This window comes from Asparagus officinalis, chromosome 9 (assembly GCF_001876935.1).
Source record: "Asparagus officinalis chromosome 9, Aspof.V1, whole genome shotgun sequence".
Taxonomy (NCBI): Eukaryota; Viridiplantae; Streptophyta; class Magnoliopsida; order Asparagales; family Asparagaceae; genus Asparagus; species Asparagus officinalis.
The window spans coordinates 44,067,672-44,094,975 of NC_033802.1; the positions used below are offsets into that span (position 1 = coordinate 44,067,672).

The 27,304-nt window shown below is 34.8% G+C and overlaps 1 protein-coding gene across 8 annotated transcripts in view; it reads left to right on the forward strand.

Annotated features, from left to right (window-relative positions):
* The window catches only part of LOC109823665 (helicase-like transcription factor CHR28), a 34,854-nt gene extending 7,676 nt beyond the window's left edge, over positions 1-27,178 (forward strand). For 4 of the 8 annotated variants that reach the window (XM_020389986.1, XM_020389985.1, XM_020389984.1 and 1 more), the window contains 8 exons: positions 2,634-2,705; positions 2,797-2,871; positions 2,977-3,877; positions 14,286-14,416; positions 18,940-19,161; positions 26,002-26,508; positions 26,630-26,839; positions 27,055-27,178. In XM_020389986.1, coding sequence (XP_020245575.1) covers positions 2,634-2,705; positions 2,797-2,871; positions 2,977-3,877; positions 14,286-14,416; positions 18,940-19,161; positions 26,002-26,508; positions 26,630-26,839; positions 27,055-27,105 — 2,169 coding nt within the window. In that variant the 3' untranslated portion in view covers positions 27,106-27,178. Of the gene's footprint in view, positions 1-2,633; positions 2,706-2,796; positions 2,872-2,976; positions 3,878-14,285; positions 14,417-18,939; positions 19,162-26,001; positions 26,509-26,629; positions 26,840-26,996; positions 27,021-27,054 lie in introns of those variants that run through there. The other 4 variants (XM_020389990.1, XR_002242433.1, XR_002242434.1 and 1 more) reach the window with 4 other exon arrangements.

The following is a 27,304-nucleotide window of genomic DNA, read 5'->3' on the forward strand; positions in this document are numbered from 1 at the left end:
ATTCCTATCCTTTGTAAAAAATAATCATTCCTCTAGCCTCATCCTATGTTAGCATTTTGTAAGGATGGAAATATATTGCTAGTGGAATTTATTAATCTGATGTGCTGATCTGCATAATGACGCACTAAGGTTATGCTTAATGTATAGATTGGATATCTAGACGTGAATAAAGTTTCACCTATTCCTCTATTATACAAGGTTTTAAATGTCGGCCGACATGTCCAACATGTCGGCCGACATATCGGTTTGAGGGCTTGACCGACACGATATGGACGTTTTCAACTCGTATGTCGGTTTTCAGGACCAAATCGAAAATATCAGGGTCATATCGGTCATATCGGCCTATTTTTTGGGCTTGACCGACACGATATGGACGTTTTCAACTCGTATGTCGGTTTTCAGGACCAAATCGAAAATATCAGGGTCATATCGGTCATATCGGCCTATTTTTTAGCTTTGAAAAATCGGTCGATATGGTTTTTTTTAAGATATGTTTTTTGTTATCGGGTTTGGGTTTAGTGATAAATACCCAAACCCGTTTGACCCGTTCTTAAGTTTAAGAGTTTCTTATGAATCCGATAGAAAGAATTTATGAACCAAAATCCATATATTATTTATTTTTTTATATGTTTAGTCTATAGAATTTATAAAGTATGTTTATATTAAATTTATGAATGCTTAGATTACATTTAGGACATGATATTATACATATGCGCACTACCCGATATGGCAATCCGATATTTAGTCAATGTCCCCCGATATATCCCCGATTTCCGCTATCCGACATGGATTTTAACCATCCGACATGAACCCGACATCCAACATTTAAAACCTTGAATCTAATCATTAACTTTCAGGTCTTCCAACATAATAATAATAATAATAATAATAATAATAATAATAATTCAAACATATGCCACTACAAAAGTGGTAGCATTTGAAACAGTTGCACAGATACGGGTGTGGTTGCAGGCACGGAAACAGACACAGACATGTGGCATGGAAAATTTGTGAAAGGCAGGATAAGGGGACACGCATGCACAGACACACACACTCATACATATGTATGTATTCAAGGTTTTAAATATCGGCCGACATGTCCGACATGTCGGCCGACATATCGGTTTGAGGGCTTGACCGACACGATATGGACGTTTTCAACTCGTATGTCGGTTTTCAGGACCAAATCGAAAATATCAGGGTCATATCGGTCATATCGGCCTATTTTTTAGCTTTGAAAAATCGGTCGATATGGTTTTTTTTAAGATATGTTTTTTGTTATCGGGTTTGGGTTTAGTGATAAATACCCAAACCCGTTTGACCCGTTCTTAAGTTTAAGAGTTTCTTATGAATCCGATAGAAAGAATTTATGAACCCAAATCCATATATTATTTGCTTTTTTTATATGTTTAGTCTATAGAATTTATAAAGTATGCTTATATTGAATTTATGAATGCTTAGATTACATTTAGGACATGATATTATACATATGCGCACTACCCGATATGGCAATCCGATATTTAGTCAATGTCCCCCGATATATCCCTGATTTCCGCTATCCGATATGGATTTCAGCCATGCGACATGAACCCGACATCCGACATTTAAAACCTTGCTATTATACATAGGAGCTAGTTCGTTGTGCTCTCTGGCTTTACGTGATTGCAAATTAGTATTGAACAGGGATGGATTCTAAGAAATGAAAGTGGACTAAATTGTTCCTCTGGGTAAACAAAGGGACAGAAGATAAAAAAAAAAGAAGGGAAATACATAAGGATCGTCATGTTCACTAATACACTTTACTCACCAATCACTACATTTGGGAATTACTTGAGCGTCTAAAAATATAGATCATATTACTTGATTTCTGAGAAATCTGAATTCATGCATTTTGACAGGGGAAAAAAACTTTACTAGCACAATCCTACCTTTAGCAATAAAACAAGACTTATTACCCTATCAATTACAGGCCATTAAAACTTGTCTAAAAGGACCTTTTTGTTAAACTTTGTCATGTAAAGAACTAAAGATGCTCCTGTGACATATGCACCTAAGTTGTATTGCAGCAACCCGGGTTCATTCGTTCTATGTAGGACTGCGCTAATATGCCTAATCTGATACCAACATCTTGAGTTATGACCCTTTGTATGCAGGACTACCCCAGATACAAGAAAACTATAAACTTACTGAAGGTGGCTTGAAACTTGTCAAAACCTGTACTGGTAGATACATAACCTATTTTGGAAGTGATCCTAATGAGAACACTTTTATACTCAATTTTGAGTTATGACCCTTTGTACTTACGACTGCCCTAAATACACCAAAAAAAATGAAGTTGGCTAGAAACTGACCAAAACCTGTGCTGGTAGAACACACCTTATTCTGGAACTAATCTTCATAAAAACATGTTTATACTCAATAAAGTCCTAAAACACTAGCCAATTTAATCAGCCAGGCTAGAAAGTGTGTTGTCTGGTGCAGACTGATCCTTGGCAATGACTGTATTTTGGAAAGGAAAAAAAAGTTGAATATTGACAATGGGCGCGATACACGGTAGTATACTTATTTATTTATAATGTAATAAAAACCACTACAATTTGTATATCTAAGGCGTTTTCTTGAATTATCTGCAGAATCTTGGTCAGCCAAAATTAGAAGATGATCTACCTGAGGGACTTTTATCTGTTTCTCTCTTAAAGCACCAGGTACGAGTACTTCAGAAGGATAACAATGCCTGAATTTTTTATATTTCTAAATAGTTCTTGAAGCAGTTTTGAGACAATTGTTATTACACAGAAAATAGCCTTGGGGTGGATGGTTCAGAAAGAGAAGAGTGTTCATTGTACAGGTGGGATTCTTGCTGATGATCAGGTTAGATCTGATTAGCATATTTTGTATTTTACTTTATTTGTGATATTCCCTCTAGGTTGCTGTTTAACTTTTCGTGAAGGCTGAGAAATCTGTCTTTGTTAACAGGGTCTTGGTAAGACCATCTCAATGATTGCCCTTATACAAAAGCAGAGGACTCTACAGTCAAACTTCATGTCTAATGATTCACATCAGACAAAACCTGAAGCCTTAAACTTAGATGATGATGATGATGATGGACCTACAGAACTAAATAAAGAAAAACAACCTGTAGAAGATGATCCTAGAAAGAAGCAGGTCGCCAGTTCATCAGTGCACACGGCTGCCAACCCAAGACCAGCAGCAGGTACACTGGTTGTCTGCCCAGCGAGTGTTCTACGACAGTGGTCTCGTGAGATAGATGAAAAAGTTACAAGCAGTGCTAAGCTATCTGTTTTAATTTATCATGGTGGTTCGAGGACAAGAGATCCTTCTGAGCTGGCAAAGTATGATGTTGTTCTCACAACATATGCCATTGTAACTAATGAAGTACCTAAACAGTCTGCCAATGCTGACGATGATGGAGAACAAAAGAATCTCGATAAATATGAAATATCTTCAGAATTTTCAAGTACGAAAAGGAAAGAACCTTCTAATGTTCGGAACAAGGGAAAGAAAAAGTCAAAAAAGAACAAGGACTCTCATTTTGACTATGATAGTGGCCCACTTGCTAGAGTTCGATGGTATAGGGTGATACTGGATGAAGCACAAACCATAAAGAATCATAGAACTCAAGTTGCTAGAGCCTGTAGTGGTCTTCGAGCCAAAAGAAGGTGGTGTTTATCAGGAACGCCTATACAAAATTCAATTGATGATCTGTACAGCTACTTTCGATTCCTTAAATATGATCCTTACTATGTCTATAGCGCCTTCTGTAGCTCGATAAAATACCCAATATCAAAAAATGCAACCCATGGATATAAGAAGCTTCAAGCAGTTCTCAAGGCTGTACTGCTGCGTCGTACAAAAGGTCAGTATTGTTATTATCATATTTATATAGTGCCTACATTATATTATCTAAATTGATGTTTTTCTTGTTATAGTTGGTTAATCTGTTGTATAGTTGTTAGTATGTATGCTCGTGTAAATAAGGGAAAAGCATCTGTTGCTTACGATAATTTTGGTTATGAGAAAGTTACACTTTGTAGGCTACATGTGTTGTCAGATAGTGGATGACAAGCTGAACATATTATTTGTGACATTGTCAACATTAAATATTGGGACTAATAACATAGAAAAGAAGGCAGAAGTAAGATGAGGCTAGGGTTTTGAGTTGTTGTAAGACATGATTTGCTTTTTTGTTTAAATCTTAGATTACACATTTCATATATTAACAGTATCCATAGACTTCTGTATTAGTCCATTAATACACTTAAAACATCATATATATGTATGTATGTATGTATATGTATGTCTATATATATATAACACACGCACGCGCGTGCGCACACACACACACATACATTCTAGTTTGTTCATCTAATGACCTAGAAATAGACTGTTTTGTAGTTGTCTTAGATGTCGGTTATTTTGAATTGCTTGAATAGGATAGAAAATTTCAAACTACATGAATTTTTATCCACATACACTTGGTGACATGTAGATAACAATGAACGGTGTGGATCATTAATATCAGTGGCAAAAGAGCATGTTTATAGGTGTGTGTAACTAATTTAGCTATAACCCCCCTATATATATAGTTCTAGGTCATAGAATGTATTCGCGATTTACACAGCTTTGTCTTGTGTTTGTCCGGTGTTGTTGACTGGTAAGGATGTTGCAGACTGTTTGAGAAAACTTTTATTTGTTTAGTTAATATCTAGCAAGGTAAGATGACTGATCATTATTTTTTTATAATAGAGTCGCAATCCCATTGTATAATCCAAGGGAGGCCATATTCCATTGATATTTGAAGTATATCTCGTGAAGATAAATGTTTTCCTTGTTTTTTAAGGATTTCATTTGGCATTATTTCTTTAATGGCTCCAAATTTAGCCCATAAGGTTTCAATAAACCAATTTGGTAGAATTATCTGATTCATAAATCGTATCCACAATATATGTTTTCCAAGATGATTTTGAATGTATAGAACATGTTCCCAAGCTGCTTGGTAATTCCAATAGTTGTGTTGCAGAGGACCTGTCTGAGTTTTTCCTCCAAATTCTCGAGGAGCATTAGGGTTTTCATATGAATTCCATTCATTTAATGGAATAATATGATATATCTTAAACGGGAATAACTATATTCCTTTCCTCTATATTTATGATGAACAAATGTGTTTTCTGTTTCTTTAAGAATTTTCTTATCATGAGTAGTCTTCATAAACATTGTTGGAATATAATAATAATCGTTTGAAAGAAATTTTGTTGCAATTTCCACTAGCAGTAAATTCTGATCAGACTTTTCAAGGATGATAAGTTTATCGATGCATCTCAGATGAAAAGGAGAATATGTTTCTTGTCATGTATTATGGAATTATTGAATGATCTCTTTGCTTCGTGTTTTAGATTCTTCTGGTGATGATATTTTAATAGTATCATATCCTTGTAAAAATTCTCTGTAGAGGAAATCAGGTAAATTACTATTATCTCCTCTAATAAATCCGATATCAAAATAAAAAAACAGTAAGGATAGCATGCCATCTGGTGAATATTTTTTTAGATGCTAAATTTTAAATATCTTTATTGATAATATATTTAGCAGACATACAATCGATTCTGAGTAAAAAATTTTGATTCAATAAGTGACCTTGAAATTTATTAATTGAAAGAACAATAGTAAGCATCACCTTTATAATTGTTGAATAATTCTTTCCAGTGTCATTCCACGCACTTAAGTAAAGGCAACTAAAATCTCGTTACCATTAATTTTTTTGCTTAAGGATGTCGCCATAACCAAAATCAGATGCATTTATTTCTACTATTTTGAAAGCAGTAGGGTCTGGAAGAGATAAACAAGGTAAAGATTTTACTTTAGTTTTGTTCTTTTGCCTATTTCAGAATGTTGCTCTGTCCATTCAGTACAGGTTTTCTTTAACCTATCGTTAAGGGTTTTTTTATCAGAGGCAATGTCCTTATAGAAATCAGCACATAATTTTCACATCCCAAAACTCTCTATAACTGTTTAGTTTTTTTTTATTTCATCAGGAAATTTATCAGCAAAGGCAATAACCCTATGGATAGAAGTAGTGCCTTTATGAATAAAATATCCTAGAAATTGCATCTTTGTTTGAAAAAGTTTATTTTTCTGACAGAAACCACTTAGCCATTACTTTTAATAATCTTAATGAAAGTATTTAAGTGTTAACAATGTTGATCGGTATCTTTATAAAAAACAAGCACATCATCAATGTAGACAATGGTAAAAGAAGTATTAAGGATTAAGTATTTTGTTCATAATTTTTTGAAATTTTGATGTTGCATTTTTTAACCTAAAAGGCATAACATTCCATTCGTAATGACCAAATAGGATTATAAAAGCCGTTTTATAGCGATCTTCTTTGGCAATTTGTACTTGCCAAAATCCTGATTTCATATCAAATTTTGAAAATATTTTTGTGCCCTGAAGTCTTTTAATTAGATCTTGTTTATTTGGTATAGGATAGAGAATCCATTGTAAGACTTTATTGAGAGGCTTGTAATTAATAACTAATGTAGGATCTTCTCTTTCAAGTTCCGTAGCATTCTCAACATAAAAGGTTGCGCAGCTCCAAAGAAGAACTAGGCCTAATTATTTTTTTATTTTGAAGATCAGAAATTTCTTGTTTGCATATTTTAAGAAGTTTTTGACTCATTTGTATTGGGCGTGCTTTGGTAGGAATTTTATTTTCAGAAAAATCTTTTTCTTACGGAAGGCTAACAACATGTTTTTTGCCTCATGTTTCACATGAAATATTTTTTGTTTTTCAATAAATTGTTTTTCAATAAATTGTTTTTCTTTAATATGTTTTTCAATTTTCTCTAGTTTGATTTTTTTAAGAAATATCTTGGAAGGAATTTTTCTTTATAAGATAAGATAAGGCAGATATCAATGATTGAGATAAGCTTGCTCAGGAATATTATTAAGCTTAATAGTATATTAAACCTATTTGTATAAAAATGAAAACCATCGTCATCAACAAAAAAAGGGTTTAAGAAGATTGATGAAGGGGGTACCAATAATAATATCTTGTTTTAAGTCTTTAACTAGAATAAATTATGTTTTTAAACATAGGTCTTAATTGCAAACATGGACATCGGAAGCTTATATTCAACATTGAGACTTTGACCATTTGCGGAACTAACCACATGAGTTTTTTTTTTTAAGTATTGGGAGGGAATAAGACTTTCTCTAATACAGTTAAGATCCACTCCCTTATCAACCAGCGCAGTATCTCTAACAGTAAAATTGGACTGAATCTTAAGTGTAATATGACATCTTTATTTTTTTAATATATTTCTCTATAGTGTTGATTTTGTTAGAATATTCCGTATAATTTGGTTTAAATTTTCAGATTTGTATTTCTTGCTTAAAATTTTTAAGCTCAAACTTTACTCTTTTTGTTCCTTTTTGAGATCTTCAACAGATGCCTTTTTATTAGTTTGTATATTTAAAGAAGTATATTATTTGGAGTTATTTCTTTTCTTTTTGGTCATCTCAAGATATTTTGTTAATTGTATCTTTTTTCTCATGGATCTGTAACAACATCAATACTGTCAAGAATAAATTATTCATGTTCGTCTAAAGTATTTAATTCAAAAGAACTATTAGAAGACTCTATAGATGATTCAAAACTATTTTCTTTATAACAAGTGCAAAAATTGTCGTACTCATCATTGAATGAACTATTGTCATTGTTAAGATTTAAAGCATTAATAAGTGTATTAATTTCATCTTAGATTTTAATATTAACTCGTTAATCTTCTTCTTCAAGTCCTTTTAAAAACATTTGTTAGCATAATGTCCATTTTTCTTACATTTATAACATGTATGAGTTTTTGTATTATTTTTATTTTTTCTGAGGTTTTTTGAAAACTTTATTCTAGAGGAATTTCTTTTGTCATTTTTATTATCTGTAGGTTTTGTTCTTTTCTGTAGTTCTTATGCTTATTTTTAATGCTTGTGTTTTCCATTTGAAGAGCAAACTAATAACAAAAATCTCTTAACTTCCTTTTACCCAAAAGGTTTTGATTTTTTTAATTGGTTTTTAATTTTGACATCATTACAAAGTTTTAAACCAATTGTCTTAACTATTTGGATTAATTGTTCAAAGGGAATTTGATCATAATGTATTTGACCATTGCATTGTTCTTTAAGAGATTCTCTCATCTTTTCAGCAAATAAAAATGGGAGGCTAGAAATAAAATTTTCTCTCTAAATGAGATTAAATGCAATCCTAAATCAACTAATATGTTAGTAATGATCTGATGATAAACCCTCTTTTGAAATTGACAAAGAATTTCTAAGAAAAGATTTAAATTTTCCTAAATACCAAGACAAAAAGGAGTGTTTTTTCCAAACTTATGAAGAGGATCTTAGATCATCTATTAGAGTCTTGTATTGTGACTGTATACATACCATTAAACAAGATATAACTTTTTTCTTATGGTACCAAGTTATATATCTAGAAGATCTAAAAAATTCCTTTCCATTACTTGTTGAAAATAATGTGTTGGTATTGAAAACAATTTCTAATACATGGAAAATAGATAAAGATAAAGAAATAGAATCTTTACATCCACCCCTCGAACCAATAAAAAATGGAAAAGAAAATGTTAAAGCTACTCTCATCACAACTCTCGACTCTTTTAGTAGAATAGCCAGACAAGATAGTATCGCTCTTGTAACTGAACATAACCAGCCCGAGCAGAACAAGAGACGAAAACAACACTGAGGGTTAGCCACTCCCCTCGGAAGGCAAGCCCCCCGCACGGCAATCCGATCCCCTACGCTGCTCGGGAGAGAGGAGTAAAAGACGCAGGCATGAAGACAAAGTGAACCGGACACAAACAGAAAAAAAGCATATCATGAACAAAAACAACAAAAAAATGGTTGCTAGCAGTACCTTAAGATCCTTGCCAACATCTCCTTTAGACAATAGGCAAACAAATTGATAGGATTGTAAATATATTTCTAGACATGAAAAAACTTACCACTCACCAAAAATCTATACCACCTTTTACTCTTTAGACCTTCACTGAAAACATCTAGTTAGGAAATGATTAATCTTTTAAATTTGGTGAACAAATGAATCATTTTACTGAAGATCTAACTCGAAGGATGAAATATATGTCTAAGAATAAGTCTCTTGCTATTAATGTTCTATCAGACCTTAAGTCTCAATTCGATGACATATCTAACTATAAGTCAGATCATGATTTGGGAAAACCTCTAAGGATTCAGAGTATTAAAAAACATCTTTCTAATAATACAAGAAATTATTATAAGAGACCCACTCCTGCTGATATACAATTTAAAGAAATTGATAGTCATAAAACAAGTTTTGATGGTAATTCTCTTATTGAGTGGAATCTTGACGGTTCCACTGAATATCAAATAATACATCTTTTACAAGAAATGTTTATTTATGCCAACGCCTGTAGACAACAAGGTAATCCCAAAATAGATATTGTCAGTAATTTGTGTTCATCCTTTTCTGACCAATGACAAGGTTGGTGGGATCGTTATCTCACCGACGTAGAAAGATATAGCATTTTAAATAGTCATAAACAAAATCAACTAAGAGAACCAATTATTGATATAGGAGGACACTATCTTAGTGATGCACTTTATACCTTGCTCCGTTCTATTTATCATCATTTTGTTGGTTTAGCTCCACTGTTGTAAAAAGCGGCAAATAGCGCCGTTATCGCGGCGCTAATCGCGGTCGCGGTGCTACACCGCGCCGCTTAAGAGGATCGCGGCAAGGTTTGGCGGAGAAAACCGCTAAGCGCTCGAAACGCGCGAAATAACGTCGCTTTTGCGCTGAAAAGCGCTTAAAAGCGCTAAACCCGCTACAGGATGGGTAAATTCTTCCCCGAACCCGACCTGAATCCAACCCGAACTAAATAAACAAAAACCAATCTCTTCCCAAATCCCGACCCCGACTGTGTTCTGTGCCCTAGCCGCCAGCGATTCCTTCCAGCGACTCCTTCCAGCGCCGCCTCTGGTTGACGCTGCCTCCAGTCAACGCCCCTTCGGTCGACGTCGATGGGATCTGAAGCTTTGGTGGGTCGGTAGGCTGAGGCGCAGTTGAGGGAGAGGAAGCGGGAGGAGGAGAATGAGAGGGAGCGGTAGAAGGCTGTGGAGGCCGAAATGCTTTCGGTGGTAGCAGCGGAGAGGCTGCGACGGCTGGAGGTGTCGGCGGCGGAGGAGGAGGTGAAGATGCTATCGGTGGTGGAACCGCATGAGGTGAAGATGCTCAGCCGCTGCCTTTTTTCCTTTTTTTCCACTGTCTCAAAGACGATGGTAAGAGTAGAGAGGTGAAGATGCTCAGCCGCTGCTTTATTTTATTTTATTTTCCTTTTTTTTCACTGTCTCAAAGACTCAGGTGAGAGGAGAGAGCCCTGGCCAATAGGGTCGGGTGGGCTTTGAGTTTATACGATCTTTAAAATGTGGAAATGTGAAAACTCTTTCAAAATTTTTAAGTTCACCAAATAGGTTCACGTTAATGATTTCTGTTTAGTATAATTAGATAATTATCAGTATAATCATTTAGCCAAGTTGAAGAAATGGGGCAAATAACGATCTTTTTATTAAACAGGTACGTTTTTTTCATTCTTTAATCTTTATAATTATAATCATTTGTTAATATTATTTAATTATTACACATCTATTTCATGTTTAGGCATCAAGTATGCATTTGTAGATTTTTTAGATTTTTATATGATTTTTTTTATTATTTAGAATATTTGAATATATATTTGACCGCTATTTGACTGTGCGCTATTTGCCGCTATTTCGCCGCAATAGCGCGCGATAGCCTTAGCGGTACCTCGCCGCGACGCGCCGCGATCCGCTATCAACAACCTTGTTTAGCTCATAACCTTCAAGATAAAATTCGAGTACAACTTATAAATTTTAGGTGTAAAAACCTTACAGACTTTAAATGGTATAGAGATGTTTTTTCCCTAAAATCCACCAATTACATGATTGAAATAATCTCATTTGGAAAGAAAAATTTATTTCTGACATTCTATCTTTATTTGCCAAAAAGGCGAGAAAATCTCTTAAAGAATAATGTAATAGTCAAATACCTTATGTTCAACTTTCCTTTGGAGAATAATCCAAAGAGTCAACATAATTGGTTTAAAACTTTATAATAATGTTAAAATTAAAAACCAATTAAAAATCATAACTTTTTAGGTAAAAAGGATTTAGGAGATTTTTGTTATTAGTTTGTTCTTTAAATGGAAAACCTAAGCATTAAAAATAAGCATAAAAATTACAGAAAAGCACAAAGACCTAGAATTGATAAAAATGACAAGAAAATATCCTAGAAGAGAGTTTTTTAAAAACATAAAAAATAAAATAAAAATAACACAAAAACTCCTACATGTTATAAATGTAAGAAAAAGGGACATTAATGCTAACAAATGTTTTCAAAAGGACTTGAAGAAGAAGATTAACGAGTTAGTATTAAAATCTAAATAGTTTACTAAAGATGAAATTGATACTAACAATGACAATAGCTCATCCAGTGATGAGTAGGACAATCTTTGCACTTGTTATAAAGAAAATAGTTTTGAATCATCTACAGAATCTTCTAATAGTTCTTCAGAGTTAAATACTTTAGACAAATATGAACAATTTATTCTTGACACTATTGATGTTGTTACAAATCCAGGGGAAAAAAGAATACAATTAACAAAATATCTTAAGATGACCAAAAAGAAAAGAAATAACTCCAAATACTACACTTCTTTAAAACTACAAACTAATAAAAAGGCATCGGTTGAAGATCTAAAAAAAGAACAGAAAAAAGTAAGGTTTGAGCTTAAAATTTTTAAGCAAGAAATATAAATCTTGAAATCTTAACCAAATTATATAGAATATTCTAATAAAATCAACACTGTAGAGAAAGATATTAAACAAAAATGAAGATGTGATATCACACTTTAAATTTAGTCCAATTTTACTATTGAAGATACCGCGCTGGTTGATACAGGAGCGGATCTTAACTGTATTAGAGAATGTCTTATTCCCTCCCAATAATTTAAAAAAAAAAACAACTCATGTGCTTAGTTTGCAAATGGTCAAAGTCTCAGTGCTGAATATAAGTTTTCTGATGTTCATATTTGCAATCAAAGCCTATGTTTAAAAACATCATTTACTCGGGTTAAAGACTTAAAAACAAGGTATTATTCTTGGTACCTCCTTCATCAATCTTCTTAAATCCTTTTTTGTTGATGACGATAGCCTTCCTTTTTATACAAATGAGTTTAAATATGCTATTAAGTTTAATAATACTCCTGAAGAAGCTTATCTCAATCAGTTGATATCTGTCTTATTTTATAAAGAAAAATTCATTCAAGATATTTATAAATCAAACTAAAGAAAATTGAAAAACATATTAATGAAAAACAATTTATTGAAAAACTAAAAATATTTCATAATATACTTAAATAACTTTGTTCTGAATTTCCTCATGCCTTTTGGTTTAAGGAAAAGCATGTTGTTAGACTTTCGCATGAGAAAGATTTTTCTAAAAATAAAATTCTTACCAAAGCACGCCCGATACAAATGAGTCAAAGACTCTTGAAATATGTAAAAGAGAAATTTCTGATCTTCAAAATAAAAATTAATTAGGCCTATTTGTTCTTCTTGGAGCTTTGTAGCCTTTTATGTTGGGAATGCTGCAGAACTTGAAAGAGGGGTTCTTAGATTACTTATTAATTACAAACCTCTAAATAAAGTCTTACCATTGATTCGCTATCCTAATACCAAATAAACATGATCTAATTTAAAGACTTCAGGGTGCAAAAATATTTTTAAAATTTGATATGAAATCAGGATTTTGGCAAATACAAATTGTCAAAGAAGATCGCTATAAAACGACTTTTACTGTCCCATTTGGTGATTATGAATGGAATGTTATGCCTTTTGGGTTAAAAAATGCACCATTAAAACATAATTTAATGTGTGTGTGTGTGTGTGTGTATATATATATATATATATATATATATATATATATATATATATAGAGAGAGAGAGAGAGAGAGAGAGAGAGCAAAACTTGTATCAACTTAAGTGGATATCAAAAAGTTATCCACTAAACTTTTTAGCCACTCATATTGCCTAGGAATCCTTGCATGATATGAAAAGATTTTTTATATTAATAAATGAGTGCTAGGAAGTTTGGTGGACATCACTTAAGTTGAATAGAGAGTCTTACTAATATATATATATATATATAATATATAATTATATATATATATATTATATATATATATATATATAGAGAGAGAGAGTGGGGGGGGAGGCTAGAAATAAACTTAAGTTGATAGGATCTCTTGTCCACCAAGGGTTTTAGCCCTTGATTTCGCTTTCAAATTTGTGTTGTACATCAAGGCTATCTTGATATGTGTGCATTGATTTGTATCACATGCTAGTTGATATACCTATGTGCCATATGCAAGCTCATAATTATGCAACCGCATATTTTTTTGTGGTTAGTGTTATGTTTTTTAGTAACTGGAAATGCAGATATGTGACTAAAGATTCCATTAGATACAAAAATGGCATATGCGTCCCTCCTCCAGCTGCATAATTCATATTTTTGAACATCCCATTTTGGCAACCATGAGTGATGTCCACTCATGGTTTTTACCCTTTTCACCAGTAAGTTGAAGTCAAAAAGGTTTAAATCAAGTTCACAACTACCCGTAAAATTTTAGTTGGCTTGTTATCTCATGCCTGACCTACTGTTGTGGGAAATGTTTACATGAGAATTATGCTACTCCCTTTTAATGACCGATATGAAACAAGTTGTTCATGCTTATTCCGCTATGAACTTATTCAGCAGTTCCTATTATGATAACCTGTATATGATTCAGATTTTAAGTTGCTCACTTCTGCAAACTGTTTTGATATGACAAGAAATTTCTTAATGAATGCAAAATTTTAGCTGTCAGCTTAACCTATACATCATTGCTCCAGTATGTTTTATCATTAGTTTATTCTGCTAAAATCAATAATCATAAGTACAAGTGATAATGCACGTCCTACCATCAGTATGATGAGTGCTGACCATATGAGCTCACAAGTCATTCACTTTATGCGACTGTTGTTTGTTCTTACTTCCATTATACGGTTTGGCATTCTTGTATGAATTTCTTTGGGCATAATGTGTCGCATATGTGCTTATAAGTGATAATTAACCACTTGTGACATTGGTATAGGCACACTGATCAATGGAGAGCCAATTATCAATATACCTCCCAAATCAATTAAGTTAAAAAAGGTGGATTTCTCTCCAGCAGAAAGATCTTTCTATTTGCAGTTGGAAGCAGATTCACGCCAACAATTCAAGGTGCTTAATTAACCCAACTGTTTGAATAGATTTGACTATTATTTAGGATTTCTTTAACAAGGAGTCATCATGAATTCTATAGAAACTTCTCAGTTAGCATGTTCATGTGATTAGTTTATCATCTGCTCTGTCCGTTAATATGTTATGAAGGTTTTTATCATGTATATATCATAATATTCTTAATGTAATGAATATCTTTTTACACACTTATTTTTGAGCTATTTAGCTCAAATATATCCTTGTCAAATGGCAGTTACTGAAAAGAAAATTAATGTCAAGTAACTGGACATGTATATCTTATGGAGCTGTACAAAAGATCGAAGGAAGGAATATAACTTGTGCCTGTAAATTCTAGTTTCAAGGCATAGCGCTGAAATCATGGCTTTGACTGAAACCATGTCAAGAAGAAGCACGAATATAACTTTACATATGTTAAGGAATATATTTGGAAAAGATATATACTTTAAGTAATATATTTGGAGTGGATATATACTTGGGATTATACTGAGAGAATATAAAGAACTATGCCGATGATATAATATTCCTGAGAATATGTATTACATGTTTTAATGAGACAACCAAGGCTTTCATTATTCCACAACCGATTGGCGCAAAACTCCAGGATTTGGAAAAACCCAAGTTCAATTGGGAGTTTTATGAGTAATAGTTTTTGGTGTCCCCTCACTCTCTCTCCATAATTTTCTAACTGACAAATTTTTTTTTGAAAGTTTCCTTTCTAATTTTTTCATAATATACAAATCATAAATAGTTCATTCTACTAAATAGTAGAAAACGTTTACATTCATTTTAGGTTTTAAAGTTTTTTCTATAAAGTTGTATGCAATTCCATTTTATGTTCTTGGTTACTATCTCAATCAGTTTGTCAATGAAGTCTTGTAAATTTCAGTCAATTATTCAGGATTTGGAACTAAATTACTTCCTGTATGAAGCTAAAACTATTGTGCAACAAATTGTTTGACATGCCAAGTGAAGTTGCAATACAAATAAAAACGACTCCATTTAGTCAACAATCATTCCATCTTTTACAGAGATGGTTTTTTCTAATATGTTAGACCAGAAATTTGGTCATGTCAATTTTGTATACAAGTGCAAGGTTATCGATAGCGGATAGCGTCGCACAGCGGTGAGGCACCGCTAAGGCTATTTGTGCCTATAGCGGCAAAATAGTGGCAAACAACACAGTCAAATAACGATCCAACTTAAATATATTTAAATATTCTAAACAAAGGAATAGGCTCCGTCGAGGGTAGGGTAAGGCTTCATCGGGGAGATGGTGCAGAGGCAGTTGAGTATTTGGAGCTCGTCGAGGGAAGCGCTAATAGCGCTCAAAAGTGGTTTTAAGCGCTGTTTACCGCTTTTGAGCTCTATTTTACACTTTTCTCCGCTATTTTGAATGTATAGCGGTCTTCGACGCATTTTCTCACTACTATGGCGAAACTCCTCGCGGGAAAGGGTCGCTAACGCAATTGCGGCTATTAACAACACTGATCAAGTGCTAGTTTCTGTAACGCCCCGCACCGAAATCCCGGAGTCGGTACGCTATTAGATCTGATGGACTGGCCTCACAAACCATCACATGTCTTTTCAGCACGTTTTGTCCTCACTCACGTGCTCCCTGAAAAACTTCCCAGGGGATCACCCATCCTAAAATTTTTCCAGGCCAAGCACGCTTAACTTTAGAGTTTCTAAGAGTTGGGTTCCCGAAAAGAAGATGCATCTTGGTGGTATGAGTATTTTAATTAAATCTATCAATACTAATCACATCACCCTCTCAAAGGTTAGTGTATTACAAACTCCCCCACTTAAACTTGTAATGTCCTCGTTGTGTCAAATCATATCATCCAATACCGTACCATCCGTGTGAGATTCTAGAGGTGGTTCCTACGGCCTCAAGAGGTGGTTCCCGTCCTCTCGACGTAGCACTTTGAGCCGCATAGTACTTAGCTCTCACAATTCCGGTTGGCTTTGCTCTGATCCATTTGTAACGCTCCGTCCCGGAATCCCGGAGTGGGTACGCTATTAGATCTGATGGACTGGCCTCACAAACCACTACATATCTTTTCACAATTTTAATCTAGGTTCTCAGAGGGTTTGGTTGAAGAAGATGAGAGGATATTCTCTGTGTTGTTTTCTTTTTTTTCCTGAAATTTTCTTTGATTTTTCCTGTTTTATACTTCCGTTAAAGAGGTGCCGGTCAAACTGTCAAATGATATTTAGCCACAAAACATTAACGTGGCAATTAATCAGGGGTTAGGGTGAAATCCCAAAAATACCCTTAATTAATTCCCTAATCTGTAATTAAAAAAAACTCCATTAATCAAGTTTTTTAAGGCACTAAATATCTGGGTTACTACACTATTCCCTCCTAATAAAAATTTTCGTCCTCGAAACTTAACATACCTATATCTCGAAGAGCTCTGGATATCTCTCTCGCATAGAATCTTCAGTTTCCCAAGTAGCTTCTCTTTCAGAGTGATTCTTCCACTGAACTTTCACATATTTGGTTATTCGGTGTCAAGTACTTGTTCTTTAAAATCCACAATACGTTCTGGTCTTTCCTCATAGGTCAAATCTGGTTTAAGCTCCACTGGAGACAACTCAACAATCTCATTTGGATTTCGGATGAACTTCCGAAGCATCGATATGTGAAATACATCGTGTACTTCAGACAGGGCTGGTGGTAATGCTAATCTGTAGGCCACTGTAATACACTAACCCTTGAGAGGGTGATGTGATTAATATTGATAGATTTGATTGGAATACTCATATCATCAAGATGTATCTTTTTTTCGGGAACCCAACTCTTAGAAACTCCAAAGTTAAGCGTGCTTGGCCTGAAGAAATTATAGGATGGGTGACCCACTGGGAAGTTTTTCAGGGAGCGCGTGAGTGGGGACAAAACGTGCTGAAAAGACATGTGGTGGTTTGTGAGGCCAGTCCATCAGATCTAATAGCGTACCGACTCCGGGATTTCGGGGCGGGGCGTTACAAATGATACCGGAGTCGGTACGCTATTAGATCTGATGGACTGGCCTCACAAACCACCACAGGGGGTCACCCATCCTAGAATTTCTCCAGGCCAAACATGCTTAACTTTGGAGTTTCTAAGAGTTGGGTTCCTGAAAAGAAGATGCATCTTGGTGGTATGAGTATTCCAATCAAATCTATCAATACTAATCACATCACCCTCTCAAGGGTTAGTGTATTACAAATCTCCATTGATCAAGTTTTTAAGGCACTAAATATCTGGGTTACTACAGTTTCCTGCAAGGCTCTCAAGTGCACCAATCCAAGACAAATGTGAAGTAAGTAGGGCTACGGAGGATGTAGTCATTAGAAGTTAACTTACGTTGGTAATAAGAAAGAAATGATATAATAATTATGTTGAGAAACTATATTCGAGTGTAAGCAGCTGATATTCTATGCATGTACACAAAGATTTCTGGTACAATGATGTTACATTGCAAGATTACATATTTTACATGGGAAGCATCCAGTCAGTTATCATAGGCTTTCTTTATGAACACCTGAAAGCTCGATTAGTAGCATTATTCGTCAATAAATAAACCTGAGTTACTTGTATCAAGTCAATTTCCATAGTTTCAAGTTTATTAACACTTTGACAAAAATCATGCAACTTTTAAGTGTGCGCAGATAAAAGAATAGACATCAAGGCTAACTTGTGAAATACTAATCTTTTAGCATCATTATGGTTGTCCAGTTACCCAAGTGGATGAGAGGAAAGGTATGTCTTGGCTGACCCTGAAACAAGAATGTGGTTCTTGCCAGAAATTCATACACAATCCAAACTTAACCCATCCTAGTGGAACATAGCTGCACTCATGCAACCTAAGGAATCTGATCCAAATGAAATTAAAGGGATTTTTTTTCCCAACCTCCATAAAGCCTTGGTGCGTGCTAGATATGTAACTCAATTTCAGCCGAATTTGAGCGATCAAACAATGGTTTACTTAGATGTTTGGCTACTGGTTGTCTGAATCTAAATTTCAAAGTATTCATATTATACAAGAAAATTAGAGATTTATATCCACACTAAATGTTTGTCTTCAGTGTTTGCACATAGTACTTGAGGATCTTATTTCAAGTTTATTTTCATTCTTTAAATTTATTAATTCAAGCACAAGTTTCAAGTTATTAAAAAGATTTTTGCTGCTATACAGCAAGTAAACTGCTAGCAATAAGTTAAGATGAGCAAATTTTAGTCAGTGTGAGGATTCTGTTTATAATCAATTTTGAGCGGTAGATTTTCAGAGTGAATTTAATGTACACCATAGCTTTTTGTCAAGCAATAATGTCTAATTCCTTAACAAAATTTATGTTATTTGGTTTTAGCCTCTTTCTACGTTCATACATTTTATCATGGTGTTGGTACTTGGTTTTAACAGTAAGCGAAAGAAGAGGAAATCTTGTAATATTTATGTCAATTTGTTTTGTGCTTCCTCAAAATTTGAAGATTATCTAATTTGTAACTTTGGCTGCAGAAATTTGCTGCAGCTGGCACTGTCAAGCAAAACTATGCAAGTATTTTGTTGATGCTTTTGCGCCTCCGACAAGCTTGTGATCACCCAATTCTTGTAAAGGGATATCATTCAGATAATGCAGGGAAAGGCTCCCTAGACGTGGCAAAAAAACTCCCTAAGAATGTACTATTGAATTTATTACGTCAGTTGGAAAGCTCATTAGCAATTTGTCGAGTATGCAACGTAAGCCATCTTATCTCAGATATGTATTGTTCCTCTTAGCTTCTCATGGATACTTACATTTTAATTATTACAGTTCCGAGTAGTTTAGTTCTTTATTAAAAGTTCTAATTTTGTGCGCATCTGCTCCTTCTTGTTTCCTCTTACCATAGTTCTTAATTTTCATATAAAAAGCTCTTCAAGGCTTCATGATAGTGAATATATTTTTGTTCTTAGTCTTTATGGTTGTTTTAGACATGAGGAATATAGTTCCATTTGACTCTTTGCTGTATATATGTCATAGATTAATTTGGTTCCTTTAGTAAGCCAAATCTTTCCCCTTTCCTTGTCAAATGGTATTCGCAAAGTGGCTTCTTGGTGTTATCTGAAGTTATTTTGATATGATAGCGGTTGACAGGTTCTCTTATTTGTAGTTTGTTTTATTGTTCTCTTTTAATATTTTATCTTTTGGTTACTAGTCTTAGTTTTTGTTTAATCTATCTTTAGTTAGAGCTTGTACTTGTGTAAAAAATTTACTGCAGTTTGACCTCTACGTTTTCTCTAGACAAGTTTAGTTTTATTGTTAGAGGTATTTATTGGGGAAATTTGATTAATGGAAATTTGAGATTTTAATATTTGAGTTATTGATTCCTTTATAAGGTCTAAGTTACCTTGTTTTCCCTTCCCACCTTTGTAATTTTTTCTTATCTCAAAGCATCATCTATCAATTAGCAGCTCTGACATCCAATCCAGAATTTCCAAATCTAATATGTAGTCTGTTGGACTGGTTGCACTGTTATGCAGACACTTCCACCAACTGCATATTCTTTTTATCAGCATATCCTGGGCGTAACGCCAATTTGATTCAATACATTGGAGATGCATTTATGCAGCTCACAACTGCACATGTTTTTAGGACAGTGTCATGACCCTATATGATCTGTTGATTCTCTTCACATTCCTAATGTCTGAGGACAACTATGCTAAATAATCCCACAATGCTTTCCCTGTCTGACAGTGAAGGACCATCCTTAATTGAGGTCCATGGTGTTCCAAAGCTAATGCAATAAGATAGCATCATCTGACATTCACTGGGTAGACTGTGGAGGAGGATATTGATGTTATGTGTGTCATCTCCTGGCGTTCAGCTACGTAAACCTCAATTACCCACTTTTACTGCATGTAAGTGTTCTCATCCAATCAACAATCTATGATCATTGTGGGAATCACCTTAGAGAAGGCCTTGCCTCAGCCTTCAACTCCACCTTCGAACTATCGTCTCCAGATGCTGCTGACACATATCAAGACAACTAAAGAAGATCTTCAACCAAAAAAACAAGTCAACACCAAACTCTGCCAAGAACTTCACAATCAAACATGGGCACAAGTTGCCCAAAAACTCCAGATCTCGAAGATGAGATCTGTGCAAGGGATCTGTGGAATTGGATGTTTTAGCCTGAGGAGAGGATCCAAAGGGGCGGAGGGATTGGGACCTATGTGGGGAATGTTGTCGAGGTGGGGGGTTGGGCTTGGGATTAGGAGGACAGGGGACGGACTTGTTGGCACCGGGATTAGGAGGGCAAGAGACAGGCACGTTGGGGTTAGGATTAGAAGGGCAAGGGGCGGGTTAGGGTCAGGAGGGTAGGGAGGTGGATAGCAGAGCACAGGGGAGAGTTGGGAGGGCAAGGGGATCTAAGAAATGCAAGGGGCAGGGGGGAGGTCAGGGGAGACGGGAGGGCATGAGGGGAAGGCAGCAACAGAGGGGTTGAGGCAGGATGGGGAAGGAGGAAAGGGTTAGGGTTTACTTTTTAGTGGGTTTAGAAATTTAGCTCTGGTACCATGTTAAGGGTGATACCATAGTAAGGGTAATCAGAAAAAAAGGAAAAGAGATGTGAGATCTCTCCCTCTCTAGCTTTACTCATACCAATAAAGTGAATGCAATAAGAGTTCACAATTGGGTTACCCGGGCACTTCATCTAGGCTCCCATATCCGTATTCGACACTTTTGGTATCCATGTTCGTGTGAGACACTTCTTGAATATATACACACATTTATTCAAATGGGTACTCAATTATGTAAAACATGTTTTAGTTTATAGAAACCCATGATACACTTTAAGGTATATTGTACACATCAAATTTATGGAACAAGCTGGGCTCGGGACAAGTTCATTTTAGCACGTACCTATTTCACGAGTATGATTTTAAAGGGTTGTTTGGGTATCTAGTTCAAAACCAAGCGGCTTTTCAATTTATAATCTTCTCGATAAAAGAAACATAAAAATAGTATGAGGATTTTAGTTCACATAACGTGTGAATGAAAAACAATGTTGATCTCATGTAAATTATTGCTTTTGATATGCATGTAGATAGCCGTGTCCCCATATCATAACTTTTACAATTTTGTCGTGTCTTGTGTTCGTGTCCACACCCACACCCATACCCGTACTCGTGCAGCATAGGTTCACAAGCAATGTGGGTCTAAACAAGCATATCTCTCAACACAATCAAAGATGAAAAAGATTAAGTGTTGTGTTAGTACTAGGAGTTTCTACTATTTAAAATCACTAGAAAGTATAGATAACAAAGTGATAGGGAACGACAATAAAGAGTTCTTGATAGAACTTATTTGGATCAAATAAAACGAAAAGTACAAATAATAAAATTGCATTCATCATTTCATAACAGGAAAACATACAAATGTGGGCTTCACACCTGGGCATCTCACATGCCAGCACCTCACATGGCTAATGCTAGTTGCAATTCACCTGTAGATTTCTCACAAACATTTTTCTTTCCTCCCTCTCAAATGAAAAAGTACAATCGTTATTTATATAACTAAAACAAAATCCTAATCCTAACTGAGCAATAACATCAAATCACTCATTATAATAAAATAAGAGATTCATTCCCAACTAAATAATAAATTCAATCCTAACTAAAGATATATATCAAAAAAAATGAAATCCTTAAAAAGAAATCCTAATCCAATTAGATTAATTTTTGTTCCAGATTCAGATTTGAATCTGTCATGCATCAAATCTCCTTCTCTTGAAGAAACTCACCAAAGTTTAAAATTGGCTTGCATCGATGAGCTTTTTTCAATTGCTGGATTGATGATGTCGAAGCTGAAATGATGGATCTCTTCGGCTCTGATACCAAATGATGAGGAAGGACAATATGAAGTTCTTGATAGAACTTACTTGGATCAAATAAAATAAAAAATACAAATAATAAAATTCCACTCATCATTGAAGAATACAAAAAGATATAAAACGTGGGCTTCACACATGAGCGCCTCACATGCCAGCACCTCATATGCCTAAAACTAGCTACAATTCACATGCAGATTTCTCACAAACATTCTTCTATCCTCCCTCTCAAATGGAAAAATACAATCATTATTTATAGAACTAAAACAAAATCCTAATCCTAATTACTAGATAACATCAAATCACTCATCATAACAAAATAAGAGATTCATTCCTAACTAAATAACACACTCAATCCTAATTAGAGATTTCTGCCAAAAGAAAAATTAAATCCTTAAAAGGAAATTATAATCCAATCAGATCAATGTTTTTACTTGATTCAGATTTAAATTCGTACATCACGAAGTTTGGCATGTTTTTGTCAAGAAAAACATTAAAAGGTAGACTTGTCGGAAAGATTTTAGTGGTCAGTTGACCGACAACTGGTCTTTGATGTTTGTAGGGTAGGGGTCTATTATCTGGCATGACTATTTTTGACTTATTGATACTAAATCAACGATATGATGAGTTTTACAAATCGGAATTGCATAAAGCCAATTTCTATAGATCGTAACAAGATAAGGAACAATCCTATGTGCTTCAAAGTTGATTTTAATCACTTCAACATTCTTTCTATATAACCAATATTAAAACGTTGACTTGCGAACTCCTTATCTTTGGTCTCAATCCTTTAATCACCACATGATATTCATAAACACACAAGCTTTGATCTTTGGCATTGTGTTTTGATGATTGTATTAGATTGATCATCTTATGCAAAGCAGGCAATTGGGCGCTCCTAAACACCATCATTTTCATATTCCTGAAACTCAGAAATAGTAAACAAGAAAAACGTAGTTTGTTATCATCAGACCATATGTAAATCAAAATAGAATCAACACGATTGTGTGTGGATGTAGTGTGCCTGCGTGTGCTTGGAAAAAGCGGATATAAGGTGGTAGCTTTATATACAGACTTTTGCATATACATAGCTTTTTACCTATATACCCCTCAAATCTACCCCTATTTCTAGATTTGTGTCATAAATCAGATTATTTTCTAATTTTTCCTAAATTTCTTGATATTGAGTTAAAATACTCCTACTATTAGGTTATATTCCTAGCGTAAGTACGAGTAATCTACTCTTATTTCAGTTAATTAATATAATTAATGTATAGTCAGAGAGAGGGATTGAAAGCATTAGGCATAGTTTGTTGGGGACAAGGGTTGATTGTTGCTAAGTGTGGGGGCAAGGCTATCGTTAGGGGTAGGCGTAGAGTTTGTGAGAGAAATATGGTTGGGGCATACGTTCGCCGGTGACTAAGTGAGGTTATAGATAGGGAGTGAGAGAAATAGAAAGGTTGAGAAGGACAATGCAATATTCATGATAAGGAATTGGTGCCAACTAGGCAGGAGTGAGTGAGAAAAAGAGTGGGAGAGAGCAAGAGAGGAAGGTGTAAAATTGTCATTTTACATTTACTCTTTTAGAAAAGTATGTGTTAGTAAGATAACATAGGTGGATTTTTAAGTAGTTAGATTTTGCAAACAAATATGACAATTAAGGGCTATATAGGTATAAATTCCAGTATGTGTCTATGAAAAATGCATATGAGACGGTATAGACTAGTGGTGTAATAAATTTCGGTAGTCACATCCAATGGGGGATCTAACGATCCTTTATCTCTTTGTAGCTCATTTACAAAATAGAAGAACTTATAATAACACATGTATCATGTGTGCACATGTAGGGGCGTATCCAAAATGTTTTCTTATGGGGGCACATATACCATCATACATATAAATTAATAATTTTATAAGATATAAATTCTATCGAAAGAAAAAATTATTTATACTATAATCGCAGAGATCTTAACATATGATGTTGTTCAATATCATTTTAATACCAATACATGGCCATTTTCATTTTCGTTACAAAAACTTGCTACAAAGTTACAACAATAGTTCTCTACATGGGCATACTAAATAAATATTGTATGGGGGTATCTATTAAAATTGTAGGTAACTTATAATAATTTTACAATTTGTGTGAGCTACCAAAAGATAGACTAGTGGGTGTAGCAAAATTCTGCTAGTCACAGGTAAGGGAGGATCTCATGATCCTTTATTTCTTGTGGCTCAAAATATGAGACAACTTATAACTAATAACTCTAATACATGAGTGTGCCTGCGCACATGCGATCGGGTGTCGGTATGGGTGGGTTCAGGTGTGGGTTGGTAGGGTTGGGTGTATGCATGTGTGTGTACATATACATATATGAGTTGCCATTTCATTTAGCAATAAGCTACCCAACTATACCCATTTTTATAAGATATAAATTCACTTCATTTAGCAATAAGCTACCCAACTATACCCATTTTTTCATATATGTACACACAATTTAGCAATAAGTTACAACAAATCAGGCACTCACACACAAGGCTTAGATTGAGCTCCAAAAACCCTAAGGTGTTCAAGAGGCCTAAGCACGGGCAGCATAGGCGACCGCCCTAGCTTAAATAAGACGGTTTGAATGGACTTTTTAAACTAAAACCTAAAATCCAACTATTAACCCACTGACTAACAAAACTAAAACTTTAAATAAGTCCAAATCCAAACCCATATCTAAACCTAAACCCAATCAAATAAAATAAAATAAAAAACCCTCTCCCATATGATCTGGCTCTTTTTTTCCCTGATTCCCCTCCCCATAAAGACACCCTTGCTCAAATGCTAATGACCTCCTTTGGTGTCACCACCTCCTTCGCGCCCAATCGCCGCGCCTCCTCGCCATCTCTTTGGTTATCATCTCCAAGACTCCAACTATCCCTTACCTACATGGAGTCAAAAAAGAGGTAACAAATATGGTCTTGTGTTCTTCTTTCTGTATATTGTTAATTTGCTTTTCCTCTATCTAGATAAATAAAATGATATATGTTTAACTATATATTATGTAAATATGATTAAAACCTATGCGTCGGTGTAGGTGCCAGTGCCTTATGTAACATTCTATTGATTTAGACCTGCTGATATAATGGTTTTTACTTTTTTGATTTTTCAGTATGACCACTAAATGTGGATGTTAGAACGTAAAATATATCCCTCATCCTTCACCGCAACTTCGGAGTTTTGGTATAGTGGATAAGTCCTTTGACATGGTATCACAACTTTGGAGTTTTGGTGTAGTGGTTAGGTCTTTTGATATGGTATCAGAGCAACTCAAGTTCTGCTCTACAAAGGGTTTCAACCAGTGGGGGCATGTTAGAATATAAAAATAAAACCCTCACCATAATTTTGGAGTTTTGGTGTTAAGAGGCTGGGTCATTGGACAGCAGATTTTATGTCAATATTTTGTTATTCACTATTCATGCAGCCTAATGGTCTTGTAAATCCAGTCTTTCTCGCTATGTTAGATTAATTTTTCTGTATGTTTATGTGTTATTATCTTTGTCTATTTCTCATGGTAGCATTTCCTGTGAGGTAACCAATTTGACTGCAATATTTATTGTTCTATGAATTCTCCCAGAGCATTTGGTTCTTTATTTTATTACTGTATGAAGATTCAGATTGCTAGTTGACAGTTCTCGTACTACCTATTGACAATAATCTATGCAGGACCCACCTGAGGATGCTGTTGTAACAATTTGCGGCCATGTATTCTGCTATCAGTGTGTATCAGAACATTTGACTGGAGATGATAATTTTTGCCCTGCAGCTGGTTGTAAAGAGACGCTTAGTCCTGAATCAGCTTTCTCACAGGCAACTCTGCAAAGTTGTATTTCCGAGCAACTTGATAATAATACTTCATCAAGTGGATTGATGCTTAAGGAGGAACCTTCAATAGTTGAAAGGGGTTATGTTTCTTCCAAAATTAAGGCAGCACTTGAAATCTTGAATTCACTCTGTAGTCCAAGCTATTATGAAGAGAATTTATTTATGGCTGATACAGGTGCAAACCGTGAAACACCAGTCAAGGCCATTGTATTTTCCCAGTGGACTAGTATGCTGGACTTGCTTGAGGATTCCCTAAACCAGTCACTTATTCAGTATAGAAGACTTGATGGGTCAGTGTCCCTTCCTGCAAGAGACAGAGCTGTGAAGGAATTCAATACTGATCCTGAGGTGCATGAATCTAAACTTACTCTTCAGTAGTAGACACTAACATTACCATATTTTTGAATAAAATTCACTAATCTTTTTTGTCTTGTTTTGCGCCAATGATGTCACATCGATATTAATTCAGGTGACTGTTATGCTGATGTCACTAAAAGCAGGAAACCTTGGCCTTAATATGGTTGCAGCATGTCATGTTATTCTTCTTGATCTCTGGTGGAATCCAACTACTGAAGATCAAGCCGTTGATCGAGCACATCGAATAGGACAGACTCGTCCTGTTACTGTCTCCCGGCTTACTGTCAAAGATACAGTGGAAGATCGCATTCTAGCGCTTCAGGTAATATTTTGTTGTATTATATTATTTGCATCCCTTTATTAGCTCATATGTGTGTTACAACCTTCACAAATGAGTTTGTATTTTCAAAAGTATTATCTATAATTTATTGTCTGAATGTTAAAAGAATTCAAAGGTCACACAATCTTCAATCGAGCAGATTAGCTGAAAAATCAGTAGTCAGCATTGGTAAATTGATCACTAGACACAATGAACAGGAGGGAGACATTGAAGGAGACTCTGATATGGATGGTAGAATTTGCCATTAAACTCGGGTATTACACCTGGAGGTATGGTGCAAAGACAGATATAGCATCAACAACGAACACGCTGCCACGAGGCAAGTTTTTAAAAAATCACATGAGATGTTGGCTTGTGCCACATGACACAGCTTCACGATACAAGTGTTTTTGTTACATAAACAATGAAAGCAGTTTAAATGTTATGAACTCAGTCCCCCCCCCCCGA